Source organism: Podarcis liolepis (assembly GCF_965112155.1).
Source record: "Podarcis liolepis genome assembly, chromosome: 8".
NCBI classification, from domain to species: Eukaryota; Metazoa; Chordata; class Lepidosauria; order Squamata; family Lacertidae; genus Podarcis; species Podarcis liolepis.
This window is the reverse complement of record NC_139560.1, coordinates 119,786-133,278: the sequence shown is the minus strand read 5'-3', so window position 1 is coordinate 133,278 and position 13,493 is coordinate 119,786. Positions and strand designations below refer to the sequence as shown.

General features: G+C 59.0%; 1 protein-coding gene across 1 annotated transcript in view; it reads left to right on the top strand.

Moving 5' to 3' along the window:
- SCRIB (scribble planar cell polarity protein) overlaps window positions 1-13,443 on the top strand; it is a 58,142-nt gene extending 44,699 nt beyond the window's left edge. The window contains exons 38-43 of the mRNA XM_083516439.1: window positions 8,129-8,287; window positions 8,757-8,896; window positions 9,038-9,075; window positions 9,628-9,702; window positions 10,601-10,649; window positions 11,913-13,443. Coding sequence (XP_083372565.1) covers window positions 8,129-8,287; window positions 8,757-8,896; window positions 9,038-9,075; window positions 9,628-9,702; window positions 10,601-10,649; window positions 11,913-12,079 — 628 coding nt within the window. The 3' untranslated portion in view covers window positions 12,080-13,443. The remainder of the gene's footprint in view (window positions 1-8,128; window positions 8,288-8,756; window positions 8,897-9,037; window positions 9,076-9,627; window positions 9,703-10,600; window positions 10,650-11,912) is intronic.
- Window positions 13,444-13,493: the final 50 nt, after the last annotated feature.

Sequence of the window (13,493 nt, the reverse complement as noted above, 5' to 3'; positions counted from 1 at the left end):
CCTCCCTCCTGTGGTGAGCTGCCAGCGCTTCCCCCCTGGCTCCCTTCCTCTTCCCTGCTTCCTGGCGGTGACGCTGGTCCCGATTTCCAGCTGCTCCCCCCTGAGTCCCCTCTGGCTCTATCTTCCTGGGGTGCCCCCCTAGACTCCCCCCTTGCCCTGGCCACTGGTGCTCCTTTCTGTGAATCCTCTGATTCACTGGAAAGACTAGGAGATCTCGGGTCGTCGTCATCACTCATCTTTTCTTCTGCCTCCTCCCCTTCGCTCTCTGTTTCCTCCCTTGCCCGTGCCTCTGCTCCTAAACCCCTGACATCCATCCCCCCCTCGAAGCCCCCCATTCCCCCCTCCCCTCCTTCCGGTGCTGGAGCTGGGGGCTGCTGTTGCAAAGGGACGAACGTCGGATATCGGTCGCTTCCCGTGGCGGGCCTCCATCTGAACTCTCCCGGGTCTTCCTCCCTGCTCTCGTCGACGACGGTCACCTCCGCTTCCATCTCTGTGCCGCCGTGCTCGAAACCAGGGTCGTCCCCGAAAATGTCCATGTCCGTCTCTCCCTCACTTCCTCCTGGCGGCGTTGCTCGTCCTGAGCATTCCAGCCACTTTCTGCGGAACTGCTCCTCTGGCCTATCGTCCCACCAATACGAGGGTTCTGAGGCAGATCCCGAGGGTGACCCCTCCGGGGAACGGACGTCTCGTGTCGGTTCCTCGTCCGAGTCGAACCCCCGGAACGTGCTGGCCGAAAGCGTGGGCGTGAAAAGCCAGTCGTCGAAAAAGTCTGCTGGCATAGGTCTATGTGGGAAGAGGGCATGAAACTCGTCTTTGAGCAGAGGTTCGTCTAAGGCGTAGCCCGGCACCCAGCTGTTCGCACTGGCCGGGGTGCCCTCCTTGGCGAGAAAGTATTCTACCCCCTCTTCCCCCCATCTGGAGTCCAAAATCTCCGTGACTTCGTTGATGCGCTCCTTCTGTGCCACTCCCGCGTGCCCTGTTCTGTCTCTGGCCGGACTCGGCGCCGTTCCGGGTTCCTGGAACCTGTGCGGTGCCTTGTAGGGAGTGAGCACCGATCTGTGGAATACCGGATGCATTCTGGAACCCTCCGGAAGTGCCAGTCTGAAAGCTACCGGGTTGACCTGCTCTTCGACTTGGTAGGGCCCCAGTTGCTTATGCCCTAGTTTCTTCTTGGCCAACGACCTGGCCGGCACTGCGTGGGCTGCTAACCAAACCCAGTCTCCCACGTGGAGCTCTTCTCCAACCCTTCTGTGCTTGTCTGCTTGTACCTTGTATGCGTGCTTGGCCAGCTCCAGGTGGCGCCTCAGCTGATCGTGGACTTCCTGCAGCTCCAACGCGAACGCATCTGCTGTCTGCGGCTCCCCCTCCCCCATTCTTTCCAGTCCCGGGAAGGTTCTGGGGTGCCTCCCGTTGTTGGCGAAGAACGGCGTGACCCCCGTGGACACGTGCTTCGTGTTGTTGTAGGCGAACTCGGCAAGCGGCAGGTAATCCACCCACGTCGCAGGCTGTTGATTTGCATAACATCTCAGGTACTGCTGCATGATGGCATTGACCCGTTCCGCTTGCCCGTTGGTCTGCGGGTGTCTCGCCGACGCCAGGTTGATCTTGACGTTCAGGAAGCCCATCAGCTTCTGCCAGAAATTCGAGATGAACTGCCGCCCCCGGTCGGACAGAATAGACCGTGGCAGACCGTGAACCTTGAACACGTGGTCTATGAACAGTTTGGCGGTTTGCTCCGCCGTGGCCACTTTAGCACACGGAATGAAATGCGCCATCTTGGAAAACAGGTCCACCACCACCAGCACTGCCGTCTTGCCCCTTGAGCTGGGCAGATCCGTGACAAAGTCCAGGGCCACCCTTTCCCAAGGTTCGACCGGAGTTTGCAGCGGTTCCAACAGTCCGGCCGGCGGTTTGTGCACTGGTTTGGCCCTCTGGCCGGTGTCACACCTCGCCACGTAGTCTGCGACCTCCCCTCTCATTCCAGGCCACCAGAAATCCCTGGCTACTAATTCCACCGTCTTCTCCTTGCCAAAGTGCCCGGCCGTGGGCGCGTCGTGCAGCTGCTGCAGCACCTTGGCTCGAAGTTCGTCTCCCGGCACGTAGATGGCCCCTTTACGGATGAGCAATCCATCTCTTAGCTGGAAACCGTCGGCCGCTGCCTCGCCCCTTTGCACCTCTGCCATCTTTGCTTGTGCGAAGGAGTCCCCCTGCAACGCTCGTCGCACCGCCTCTAGGTCCACGGTCGCCGCGGCGCACGCCCACACTGTTGGTGCGAAGATGTGCATGGCGGCCGCTGGTGTTGCGTCCTCCAGATACTGTGGCTTACGGGAGAGAGCGTCTGCCATGATGTTGGTGTCCCCCGGGACATACTCTATTCGGAAGTCGAAGTTCGCAAAGAACTCAGCCCAACGTATCTGCCTCTGGTTCAGGAACTGTGCCGTGCGCCAGTGCTCTAGATTCTTGTGGTCCGTGCAAACCTGCACCGTGTGCTTGGCGCCGATCAGAAAGTGCCTCCACGCCTTGAACGCTGCGTGAATGGCCAGCAACTCCCTGTCCCATATGGTGTAGTTCTGCTCGGACTTGCTGAGCTTCCTGGAGTAAAACGCTCCCGGTCGCCACACCCCCTGCGGGTCTTTCTGCAGCAGGACCGCCCCCACGGCTCTGTCCGAGGCGTCTGTCTCCACCCTCATCGGCTTGCTGGGGTTGACATGAAGCAGCTGCTCTTCCGACGCGAAGAGACGCTTGAGTGCCTGAAAGGACTGCTCCGCCTGCTCTGTCCAAACGAACTTCTTTTTCTTGGAGCTAAGCGTGTCAGTGATGGCCGCCGTCTGCATCGCGAAGCCCTTGATAAACTTGCGATAGAAGTTCGCAAAGCCGACAAACCGTTGGACCTCCTTCCGGTTGCGCGGGCTCTTCTAATCCAACACCGCTCGAACCTTGGCGCTGTCCATGGCGAGCCCCTTGTCAGACAGCTTGTAGCCCAGAAAATCCACCTCCGGCACGTCAAATTGGCACTTCTCCAGCTTGGCGTAGAGCCTATGTTGCTTTAGCCTGCTCAGCACTTCCTTGACGTGTTTGTCATGCTCCTGCTGCGACTCCGAAAAGATCAGGATGTCATCTAAGAAACAGACGCACGTCTTGTAGAGAAGTCCCGCCAACACGTGATGCATAAATGCTTGAAAAACGTGGGAGCCATTTTGCAATCCAAAAGGCATAACTCTATATTCGTAGGTCCCCAGTGGCGTGAACATGGCTGTCTTCCACTCATCACCCTCCCGCATGCGAATGAGGTTGTACGCCCCCCGCAGGTCCAACTTGGTGAACACTCTGCCCTTCCGTACCTTTGCGAGGAGGTCGTCAATTCGGGGCATGGGGAAGTCCGATGGCCTAGTCACACTGTTCAAAATCCTGTAATCCACTACGAGTCTCTTTTGGGGCGTGTCCCGCTTCTTAACAAAGAATACGGGACTGCCCCCCACTGCCCTGGACTCCCGGATGAAGCCGCGCTGCAAATTATGATCAATGAACTCCTTGAGTTCTTGCAGTTCGTCCTCTGACATGGAATACAGTTTCCCTTTAGGCAGCGCCGCCCCCGGCAGCAGGTCAATTTTGCAGTCATATGGTCTGTGAGGGGGTAGCCTGTCTGCCTCCTTCTCGCAGAAAACTTCCAAAAATTCAGCGTACTTGTGGGGAATCGCTTGCAGCGTGCCTAGCAGCAGCTGTGACTCCTCTTCCTCTCCTTCCTGCCTGGGCACGATGCAGTGTTCAGCACAAAAGGAAGAGCCGAAGGTCAGCTGCCTCTGGTACCAAGCCATCGTTGGGCTGTGCTTGTCCAGCCAACTCATGCCCAATACAATGGGCGTGTCAGATAGTTGAGTGACGTTGAAGCTGATGATTTCTCTGTGATTCCCAAGTCGCATCACCATTGGTGGCGTCTGCTTCACCACTTGCCCCCCGAGCAGCTCCCTGCCATCCACCGTGACAACCTGCAGGGGCAGTGTGGCCGGCAGCAACTGCACAGCGTGCCTGTCGACAAAGTCCTGCCCTATAAAGTCCGCATTGCTGCCTGAGTCAATGGTGATTGGCACGTCCATGGTGATTCCATTGGGCAGCTGGAGAGATGCTGTGAGCCTCACTACTGGTTTGGGCGGGAGGGGGTTCACGGGCTGTAAAATCTCTGGGGACTGCGTCACTAACACGTCTGGCTGGGCCCCAGTGCCTCTTCCTCCAGCCAGACAGCGTCGTTTCCCTGCTGTGGTCCTCCTTGCTGCGTTGCTGCAGTCACCATTGCTGAGGCTGCAGTGAGGTTGTGGGGCCTCTGGGGACACTCTTTTGCCATATGCCCTGGCTCCTCACAGACGTAACACTTCCTGTTCCCTCTAGGAGGCTTCGCTTTCACTGCTGCCGGTGCTAGGGCTCTGGTTGCTGACTGAGCCCTTGCACCTCCAACCTCCATAGGTTCGGCTCCTCCTCCTGGCGGAGGCGTGGATTGCGCCCGCGCTGCTTCTCTGGGAAGGAAGGAGGGGCCCCTGGCTGGTTCGCGCCCTCCACGCCCTTCGTCCCTGCTCCACGGACGTCCTTCCAGCCTCACCCCCACTGCCAGTGCCCTCTGAACGACCTCCTGGGTGGTTCGGGGTCTCTCCCCCCTCGCGATCTCATCTTTAATCGAGTTGTGCAGCCCCTCCCAAAAGAGGTCTCTTACAGGAGCCGAATCTCTGTCCCATTCCAGGGCACTGACCAAGGCGAAAAAGCGGGCATGATACTGCCTGACGCTGGCCCTCCCTTGTCTCAGCCCATGCACCTCCTTCCGTGCAAGATCCACGTCAATACTTGATAAAAAACACCCATCCATCGCTTTAATAAAGGCATCTGCATTCTGGAGCGCCGGATCCTTATCTCTCCATAAATTGCGTAGCCATGCTTTCGCATCCCCATGCAAATGGGACATGATGAACCCCACTCTCTCTTGTTCATCTCTAAAGTCTTTATGCAGCAGTTGCAGTGCGCACAGTACGTCGGCTCTAAAGTTGGGATACTGTTGCAGGTTCCCATCGAAGTGAGAGACCAGCCCGCCTGTCCGTCTCGCCAACCCAATTCCCTCCTGCCGGGGTGTCTGCTTTGTCAGCACGTCTAACCTGACCTGGAGATCCCTGCAGGCGGCGGCTGCCTCCTCCTCTCTCTTCCTGGATGCGAGAACCTCGGCGTTCAGTTGTGCCACTGCGTTTCTGAGTTCCTCTATCTGCTGCTCAGCCGTCATGTCGTCTGCCGTTCGTGAGCTCGCTAGTAGGCACCTGTTTCTCTCCCCTCCTCGAGGCTGTAGATGCCCACAAGAGGGAGACGGAGCTTACTGTCAGAGCTGCTTGAAGATCCTAGCTCACGGAGGATCACGCTAGCCAGCGATCATTAAGTAAAAGTCTTTATTGAATTACAGTTTCCATTCTCACGCTGCTGCGCGCAACTCTACGCCTAGTAGCTAGATCGGCGAAGCTCCGTCTGAGTCTCCGCCCCGTGTGCACCAACTTAATATCCTAGCCTTGCTCCACCTTTTCCGCCTGACTGTCCTCCTCTGGGTCCCTCTACCCCCCGGGGCTTCTTCCTTCCGGGATTCTTCTGACGCTGACCCGGACCCTCCTGCCTCCTTGCGCCGGGCTTTAGGACCTGGTTCCCTTTCGGGGCTGCTTACTGCGCCGCCTTCCTCTGCATTTGAACTTGGCGCGCGCGCCCAACCTTCCACTTTCCTCTTAACCGTTTCTTCGCTCCCCGATGGAGGTGTGGCCACTCCTGACTCATGCCCTCCCTCCTGTGGTGAGCTGCCAGCGCTTCCCCCCTGGCTCCCTTCCTCTTCCCTGCTTCCTGGCGGTGACGCTGGTCCCGATTTCCAGCTGCTCCCCCCTGAGTCCCCTCTGGCTCTATCTTCCTGGGGTGCCCCCCTAGACTCCCCCCTTGCCCTGGCCACTGGTGCTCCTTTCTGTGAATCCTCTGATTCACTGGAAAGACTAGGAGATCTCGGGTCGTCGTCATCACTCATCTTTTCTTCTGCCTCCTCCCCTTCGCTCTCTGTTTCCTCCCTTGCCCGTGCCTCTGCTCCTAAACCCCTGACAGATGACAACTACAAAGAAATACACAGTCCTCTCCTGACGGTAATTGTCAGCCCCCACCACCCAGAGAAGGTAGCCGTCCCTCTCCGCTCTCCCTGAGGGGCCTCTCTCTCTTCTCCCAGCTTCTCATGCTGGGAGACCAACGTTTCCCCGTCTCCCGCCCAGGACCCTCCATCAACCATCTCCCACCCCCATGAATGCACAATCCCTGGACCTTAGCGAAGTCCCCAAACATGCGACTCCAAAGAAGAAAGAACATGAAGAAGACTAAGAAAAGAAAAAACATGAAGAGAGAGATAGATAAAAGCAAAAGAAAATATAAAAGACAAAAGGGAAAGAAATGTTCTATCTGCTGGTTGCATAAAAAAGGGGGAAAAGATTACTTAAAACATTCAGTCCATGATAATATCAATCCAGTATTTATTTTAAGTCAAAGTGTCTCAGAATCATTCGTTTCTTTCCCCCACTTTTTCTAGCTTTCACCAGAAGGGAGTCAGAGGAACAGAGAAATAGCGGTAACAAGAGAAAAAATTCTAGGCTTTAAAGATGAAGCAAACTGACAGATCACTGGGTCCAGATAGCACTCACCCAGGAGTTGTTAAAGTGCTCAAATGTCAAATTGCTGGCAAGCTTAAAAACACACACACCAAAAAACCCCAAACCTCTTGTCACCGAGATCAGCCCTGGAAAGCGGCCAGTCATTAGATTTTTTTAAAAAAGGTTTCTAAGAGAGGATATGATGAATTACATGCTGGTAACATCTGCTTCCAGAAAAACTGGCTCCAGAAGGCATTGTTAAAGATATAATTGCCAGGGATATAGAAGGACGAGTCTTGCCGAAATGGAACCAGCATGGCTTCTGCAGGGAGAAGTCCTAGCAAAGAAAAGGAAAAGCACTTATTTGCACAGGACAAAGTTCACCTTTCCACCGAGAAGCTGCCATGCACTTTGCCCACGGATGGAACATTTCATGTAGTCCAGAGATTTGAGAAAAGGAGGAGCCAGCTGCTCTGGTTCTGTCCGCATCCTCAGGCTGTTCAGGGGCCCAAGAGAGATCGGCTGGCCCTGCTCCGCCTGCAGCCCCCAGTCTGAAGGGAGGAGAGCTGCTTCATCCGCAAAGACCCTGAGGCTGCCCAGAAAAGCTCTCCTGGGTGAGATGCCATGGCGGCTGCCATCACCAGAGGGACAGCTGCCCCACCAGCTCCAGGCCGCACTGGAGGGGGCCAAGGGCCCTTCTTCGGCCTCTCAAGTCCCCCCTCTGGTTCTTGTTGCAGCAGGACGTGGAGCCTCGTCTGCTCGCCGCTCAGTTCAGTCTCTGCCCTTAAGTGGCCCCCATTTCGCTTCCCAGGCCTCCTCCTCTTTCCTCTCCATTGCTGCTCAGGGTCTGGTTGGCGAACGCAGCCCAGGAAGAGAGAGGCTGGTTTTCTGCAAGAGGCTCAGCCTGGCGGCGGTGCCCTGAGCCACATCTCCAAATCTCCACAGGGCTCTGGGGACCTCAGGCAGCCCCACCCCTGATAAAGACCCTGAACTGGCATCCCTCCCCTCCTTCGTCCCCCTGCCAGTTGCTGATGCCAGCCGGGCACCGAACGAGAGAGGCTGGGAGGTGTCTTGGGAAGAGGCTCTGGACCACCTTCCTTGTCTCCCGTATCGGGAAGGGAGGGCTCCCCTTGTGTGACTGCGCCCCTCAGAAACCCACCCCATTTGGAGTCCCCTTCCCTCAGCATGGCTGGCTGTGCATGTGGGGTTCTCCAGGGCAGCCCCTGCCTCCTGCCCCCCTCCACCCATCTGCATGCACCTGGTGGGACTCGCTTGTCTGTGATCTGGGGGGGGCAGGGGGGACTGCCCTCTTCTCCACTGACCAGGACAGGTGAGGTCCGCCCCCCCCCTCGTTGCTGGCATCTGCCTCTTCCTCCTGCCCACCCTTTCCTTCCCTCTCCTTTTCTTTCTTTCTCTCTCTCTCTCTGCCATCTTCCTGCCTGTCGGGACGTCTTCGGCGCCTCCCTTCTACTCCTCCTCCTCCTCCTCCTCAGCTCTTCCACCCTAGAAGAGAGCATGAAAGAGTATGAGCAGGATCTGGCCAGGAGGCTCTACCAAGCCCGCCAGCAGGCACTGGGGGGGCAGGGCCCTGCTGCTGCCGCCGCCGCCGCCGCCACCACCACAAGAAGCCCTGGGCCAGGGGGCCACCCCAGGTTGGCAGAACTTCCACACAACCCCACCTACACCCCAGGGCCTGCACAGCCCCAGAGGTGCCCCCCCCGTCCAGAGGGGCAGCTGGGCCACACCTATGCTGAAGGCCTGGCTGGTGCCACCACTGGAGAGTCCCTGCTCCGCCTCCTCTGCTCCTCCTGCGCTGGACAGGCGTGTGTGCCAAGCAAGAGACCAGGCTGGGGCAGATCTGCTCCTGAGAGCCTCCGCCCTGGATGAAGTTTCTGCCTTCTCTGCAGCAATTGGGGTGGGGGGGCCTGTGGTCTTCCTCCTGCACCCCTCCTTCCTCCCTCCCTTGCCACTGCCCTTTGGGGCGACTATGCTCAGCAGCTCCTCTGTTGGCCAAGTGAGGAGGGCCCTGCAATGTCCCCCCTGCCCTGGGTGACGGTTGTTCCGCCTGTCTTGCCAGCCCACCCCAGGTGCGCCAACCTCTCTTCCTCTCCCGCCTGGCAGGATGAAGTCCCTGGAGCAGGATGCCCTCAAGGCCCAGATGGTGATTGCCAAGTCCAAGGAGGGCAAGAAGAGGTCCACCCTGGAGCAGCTGGCGGAGTCTCCCTCGCCCGCCCCCACCCCCTCACCCACCCCCCTGGAGGGTAGGTCACCTTCTTTCATGGCAGTCTGGCTTAGGAAGGGGAACCCACAGCGGCTCAGAGAGGAGGCATGGGTTTGATGTCTCCCCCCCCCCCTGCACAATTTATCCTCTCATTTCTCTCCAAATCCTGTCTCTCTTTCAGACTGCAGCACCCGGATCCTGACTTCTCCAGGCAGGCTGGTAAGGAGGGGGACCCAGCGCCAGCCATGCTTCAGAGGAGGGGGCTGTGAGCATGGAGGTCCCTGCAGCTCTTCAGGTCGGGGGGGGGTGCCTGGCCGTGGCCCAGAAGGCTCCCTCCTTGCTTCCCACACTGTTCCCTCTGTCTTGGGGGGTCCCTGGTGCTCCCTCTTGCTCTGACTCCCCCCCCCCCAGTCTCTGCTCCTGCCCTGACCAGTACAGCCAGCCTCCTCCTTTGGGGAGGGGGGCATTCTGTGGGCCTCAGGCATGACCTCATTGCTGCTGCACTCTGTCGTTGGCCAGGGCAGGTGGGGGGGGTCTTTTAGGGAGTGAGACCCTTGAGGAGGTGGGAGGATGGCTGCCACAGGGAAACTTCATGAGGGAGCCCCTTGATTCCCCCCCCCCAGTCCAGCCCTGCAGCCTGCCAAGAAGAGCAGCAGGAAGGGCCCCCCTGCCCCCCAGCCTCTCTCCCCCCCTGCTTCCCCACATGCTCCTTCATCCTCTTTCCCCCTCTCTCTTTCTGCCTCTTCCCTTCTTTCTCCTTTGGCCCTCCAGTCTGTGCCTGAAAAGAAGTTTCTCTACAGGGAATTTGCTGCCATTCCTTCTTCCAAACCAGTTTATGAAATCCAGGTACAAGCTGTATGTGGTGGGGGCAGGCAGGAACACCCCCCCCCGGTAGTCTGGGTCTGACGCTGGTAGTCTGGGTCTGGTGGGGGAGGGTAGGGTCCTGGGGGTCATTGGCAGCCACTGGGGCATAGGCTGGAGGCTGCCCCCAACCCAGAGCAGAGTCCCAGGCCTTGTGGGAACCCTGCTGCCCCTCCTTCCAAGGCCTGTTGAGGGGAGGGGGGAGAGGCTGCTGAAGACCCCTTTCAGGCAGGCCAGGCTGCCCTGTAGTGGCTTCTTGGCCCCCTCCCTGCCATCTCCAGGCCAGGACCCCCCCAAGCCAGGCAGGTGTTGTGCTGGATTCCGCCTGGCAGTGGTCTTAGGCTGCTGAGCTCATCCTGGCTCATGATCTGGCTGGCTCTGCAGCGCTGGGGGCGAGGGGGCCGCTTGCTGCCTGCCTTGCCCCTCTGCCTTTCCAGCCATCTCCTTGGAGGCTCCAGAGACCAGTTGGTCTCTGTCTTGGGAAGCCTCCGTCTGCCAGCAGGGCCTGCCCTTAGGAGGCCCTCCTCCCAGCAGTGTCTTGGGGTCTGGGGGCCTCACAGATAGGGAGCATGGGCTCTGGTGGGATCTCTTGCCAGATCTCCCTGGCCCCACCTCATGCCCGACCTGCTTTCCTGTCCCTCTGCCTGGCGGGTGGGCAGGGGGCCCAGAGGCTGAGTGAGGGGTACTGGAATTCCTCTTTTGCTTCTGGGGCCTCCTGCCTGCTCTTCTCTGCACCCCCTTTCTTCCCCTCCCACCGCATGCTCTGTTCTTCAGCACCTGCTCCCCCCCCCAACCACGTGGGAACGGGCAAGGGGCGCTTGATGTCCTGGGGGGCGGGGAGCAGGCAGGCAGGGAATGATCCCGCTCTGCCCTGTCCTTCCAGACTCCAGATGGTGGAAGCACCTGCAGACTCAACGATGCCAGCAGCTCAGGTGAGTGCCCAGCTGGAGCCTCCTGGCCTTGGGTGCTGCCACCAGCGCCTCTCTCCTGAGGCCTCTGCTTTTTCTGTTCCTTTCTAGAGTGAATGGTCAGCTGAGCAGCAAGGAGCAGTGGGTAGGATGCCCTTGCACTGCCTAGGAATGGAGTGCTGTGATGAGCATGCAGTGTTGGTGGGGTCGGGGGGTGGGTCAGATCCTGCCTAAGGGGCTGGGAGTGGCCCAATGAGCATGCCCAGCCGCCTCCCTTGGAAAGAAGTTGGGGATACCCTCAGGGACCCTGACCCTGGAAGCCTAATTCCAGGCAAGGCTTGAAGGTGTCTGGCAGGCAGGAGGGGGGAAGCATTCTCAAAAGATGAGGGGCTTTGTGGAAGAGCATTGAGGTTGCCTCTAGGTCTCAGGCACTGGTGCCATCTCGGGGGGGTCCTGAGGGTTTGGGCACCCACAAAATGTCTACTGTAGGTGCCTCGCCATCGCGTTGCTGTTGGCCTCTTCCCCCTGGCTCTCTGGCACCCCTGTTGGGGTCTGCTGCGGCCATGGACATGCTTCTGGGGTGCAGTAGAGGACTTGCAGCAGAGGTCTTGGCCTGGTTGCCACGGTGGGGGTGGGGCGCCAGAGTGCCATCTCCATGGGGCCATGGGCACCCAGGCTCCGCTGCCCCAGCCCCGTCACGAGCGATGTGACGTCATGATGTCGTGCACACGCACCACTGGGCACCCAGTCTGGGGCCCAAGTTGCCACCTCTGGTCTCAGGAACAGCTGGCTCCCATTCTTCCCCGGGGTGGGTGTGTGTTGGGCACAGCAAGTGGACCTGGGAGGTGTGTCAACGGGGAAGTTGGTGGCTCTGCAGGATTCCCCACTTCTGACTGCTCGAAAGGAGCTCCTGCTCGCCACCAGTGAAGCAGAAGGATCTCGGCCTGCCTTGGGTTGCCTGTTTGTCTGCCTGTCTGTCTGTCTGTCTGTGTGTTCCTGAGGTCTTGCTTTGGGCGCCTCAGTTCAGCCCACCTGAAGCTGGCTGGACACTGCTTGGGAAGCGGAGGCCTCCCAGTTCCCCACCCCCTTTGCGGGGCCACAGCCTGTGCAGACAGCAGAAGGGCCCAGCCTGGGGGCTCCAGAGCCTCCTGCAGCAGGCAGTGCCCAAAGGGGGCAGAGGTTGCCCTGGGCACCTCCTGAATCAAGCCAGGCAGGGGCTTGGGTTCAGGTGCTGCCGCCCCTTCAGCCCTCCATGACCTCTTTCCCTCTGCTCTCCCCCCACTCCAGTGAGCCAGGAGCAAGACGGACAGGCAACAGCCCAGGAGCCCCTTGGGGCGCACGACCCCTCGACTCCCAGCGCAACTCCCCCTCGGGAAGAGATGGGGCTCTGCAGCGGCGGCAAGCGCAAACTCCGACCAACCCAGCACAACCTGGAAACTGCTGTCCCCACATAGTAGACTTGCCTTTGAGGGCTGTTAGAAACACCACCAAGCCAAGTGGGGGGTCCGCTCTGTGGACAGTGTGGTGATGTGGCCAGCGGGCTCCCAGGTGGGCCTGGACAGACCAAGCTCCCTGGCGCCTCAGCTGGCATCTTGTGGGCTGCGACTCCCCCTCCTCCTCACGCAGAAGGGCAGGTGGTGAGCAAACGGGGGCCGAAGAGAGCAGTGAGAGGGGCGGGGGGACCCATGCAGGGCATGTGTGTGTGTAAATATTGGGTGGGAGTGTGTGCGTGCGTGCGAGGGCGGGGGTGCCCGGGTGCTGCAGCTGCTTCAGGCTGACCACTGTTTGCAGAGGGCCCGGGCCCAGCTGACATTTGCCAAACAGCGAGGGGGCCACTTGGGAAACACCAGCTGTCCTGCCCCCTCCCTGGCAAAGGGCAGCAGAGGGACACCAGGATGGGGAGGGAGAGGGGGAGTTATTGCCAAGTGCTGCCATTTTCCTTCTCCTTCTGTAGAGCCTGGGAGGCCATCCATGCCGTGAGGGGGGCACGGGCGGAAATGGGCACTTCTGCCTCTTCAGCAAGGGCCGGAGGGAACGTTTGGGAGCTGCCTGGTGCTAGCAAATGTAGAGCAGCGTGGGAGCAAGAGTAGGAGCAGGCTAGTTTCATTAGGATGGGGTGAAGCATATAGAAGGTACAGGTAAAAGGGGGGATTTGGTGGTTGGGGCGCAGGGAGAGGGGTAGTGCAGGGTAGGGCAAAGATGTTGGGGCACAGGTTGGCGGCCGAGGGTGCTCCAGCGAGGGCCAGGGCTGCTGCTTGCTCTGCCTGCTGGCTCCAGCCTCTCGGGCCCCTTTCAGAGAAGAGTGGCGCTGCCTGTGCGTGGCAGTGGCTTAGCCTCGCTCCTGGCTGGGTGGTGGTGAGCAGTGGGTGGCGCTGGCTGGCGTGTGTGTGCTCATCACGTGTGCCAACTTGCCAGGCAGCCTCTGCCAAAGGACAAGATGCAGCAGCTCCTCATGCCAAAATCAGAGGGTCATTTTAACAGAACTTGTGTTTGTCTGCAGAGGGCGAGAGGGGAGGCTTCCCTCTGCCTGCCTCTCTCGAGCTGCATAGTGGCTGCTTCCACAGCAGCAGTTAGAGCTTTTTGATTTTAATCTAATTTTAGCATTTGCTTTTAATGAGCAATTTGGGAAGTGATCAGGCAGGGTTTCCGTGACTAACATACAACTTCTCTAGGTGCTGGGCTGTGGCATGTCTCTCTGTCTGTCTCCTCTCCCAGAACACTCCGAGGGAGATCAAGACTGTAACTAGTGACATTTGTACAACCAAAGAAATCTATTTTGTGGTTCAAGGACAATAAAGTTTACTTTACATTTTAGAAATGATGCTTCTCTCTTGAGCTGGCAGAGCCTTTCCCTCCCTCACCTTGTGT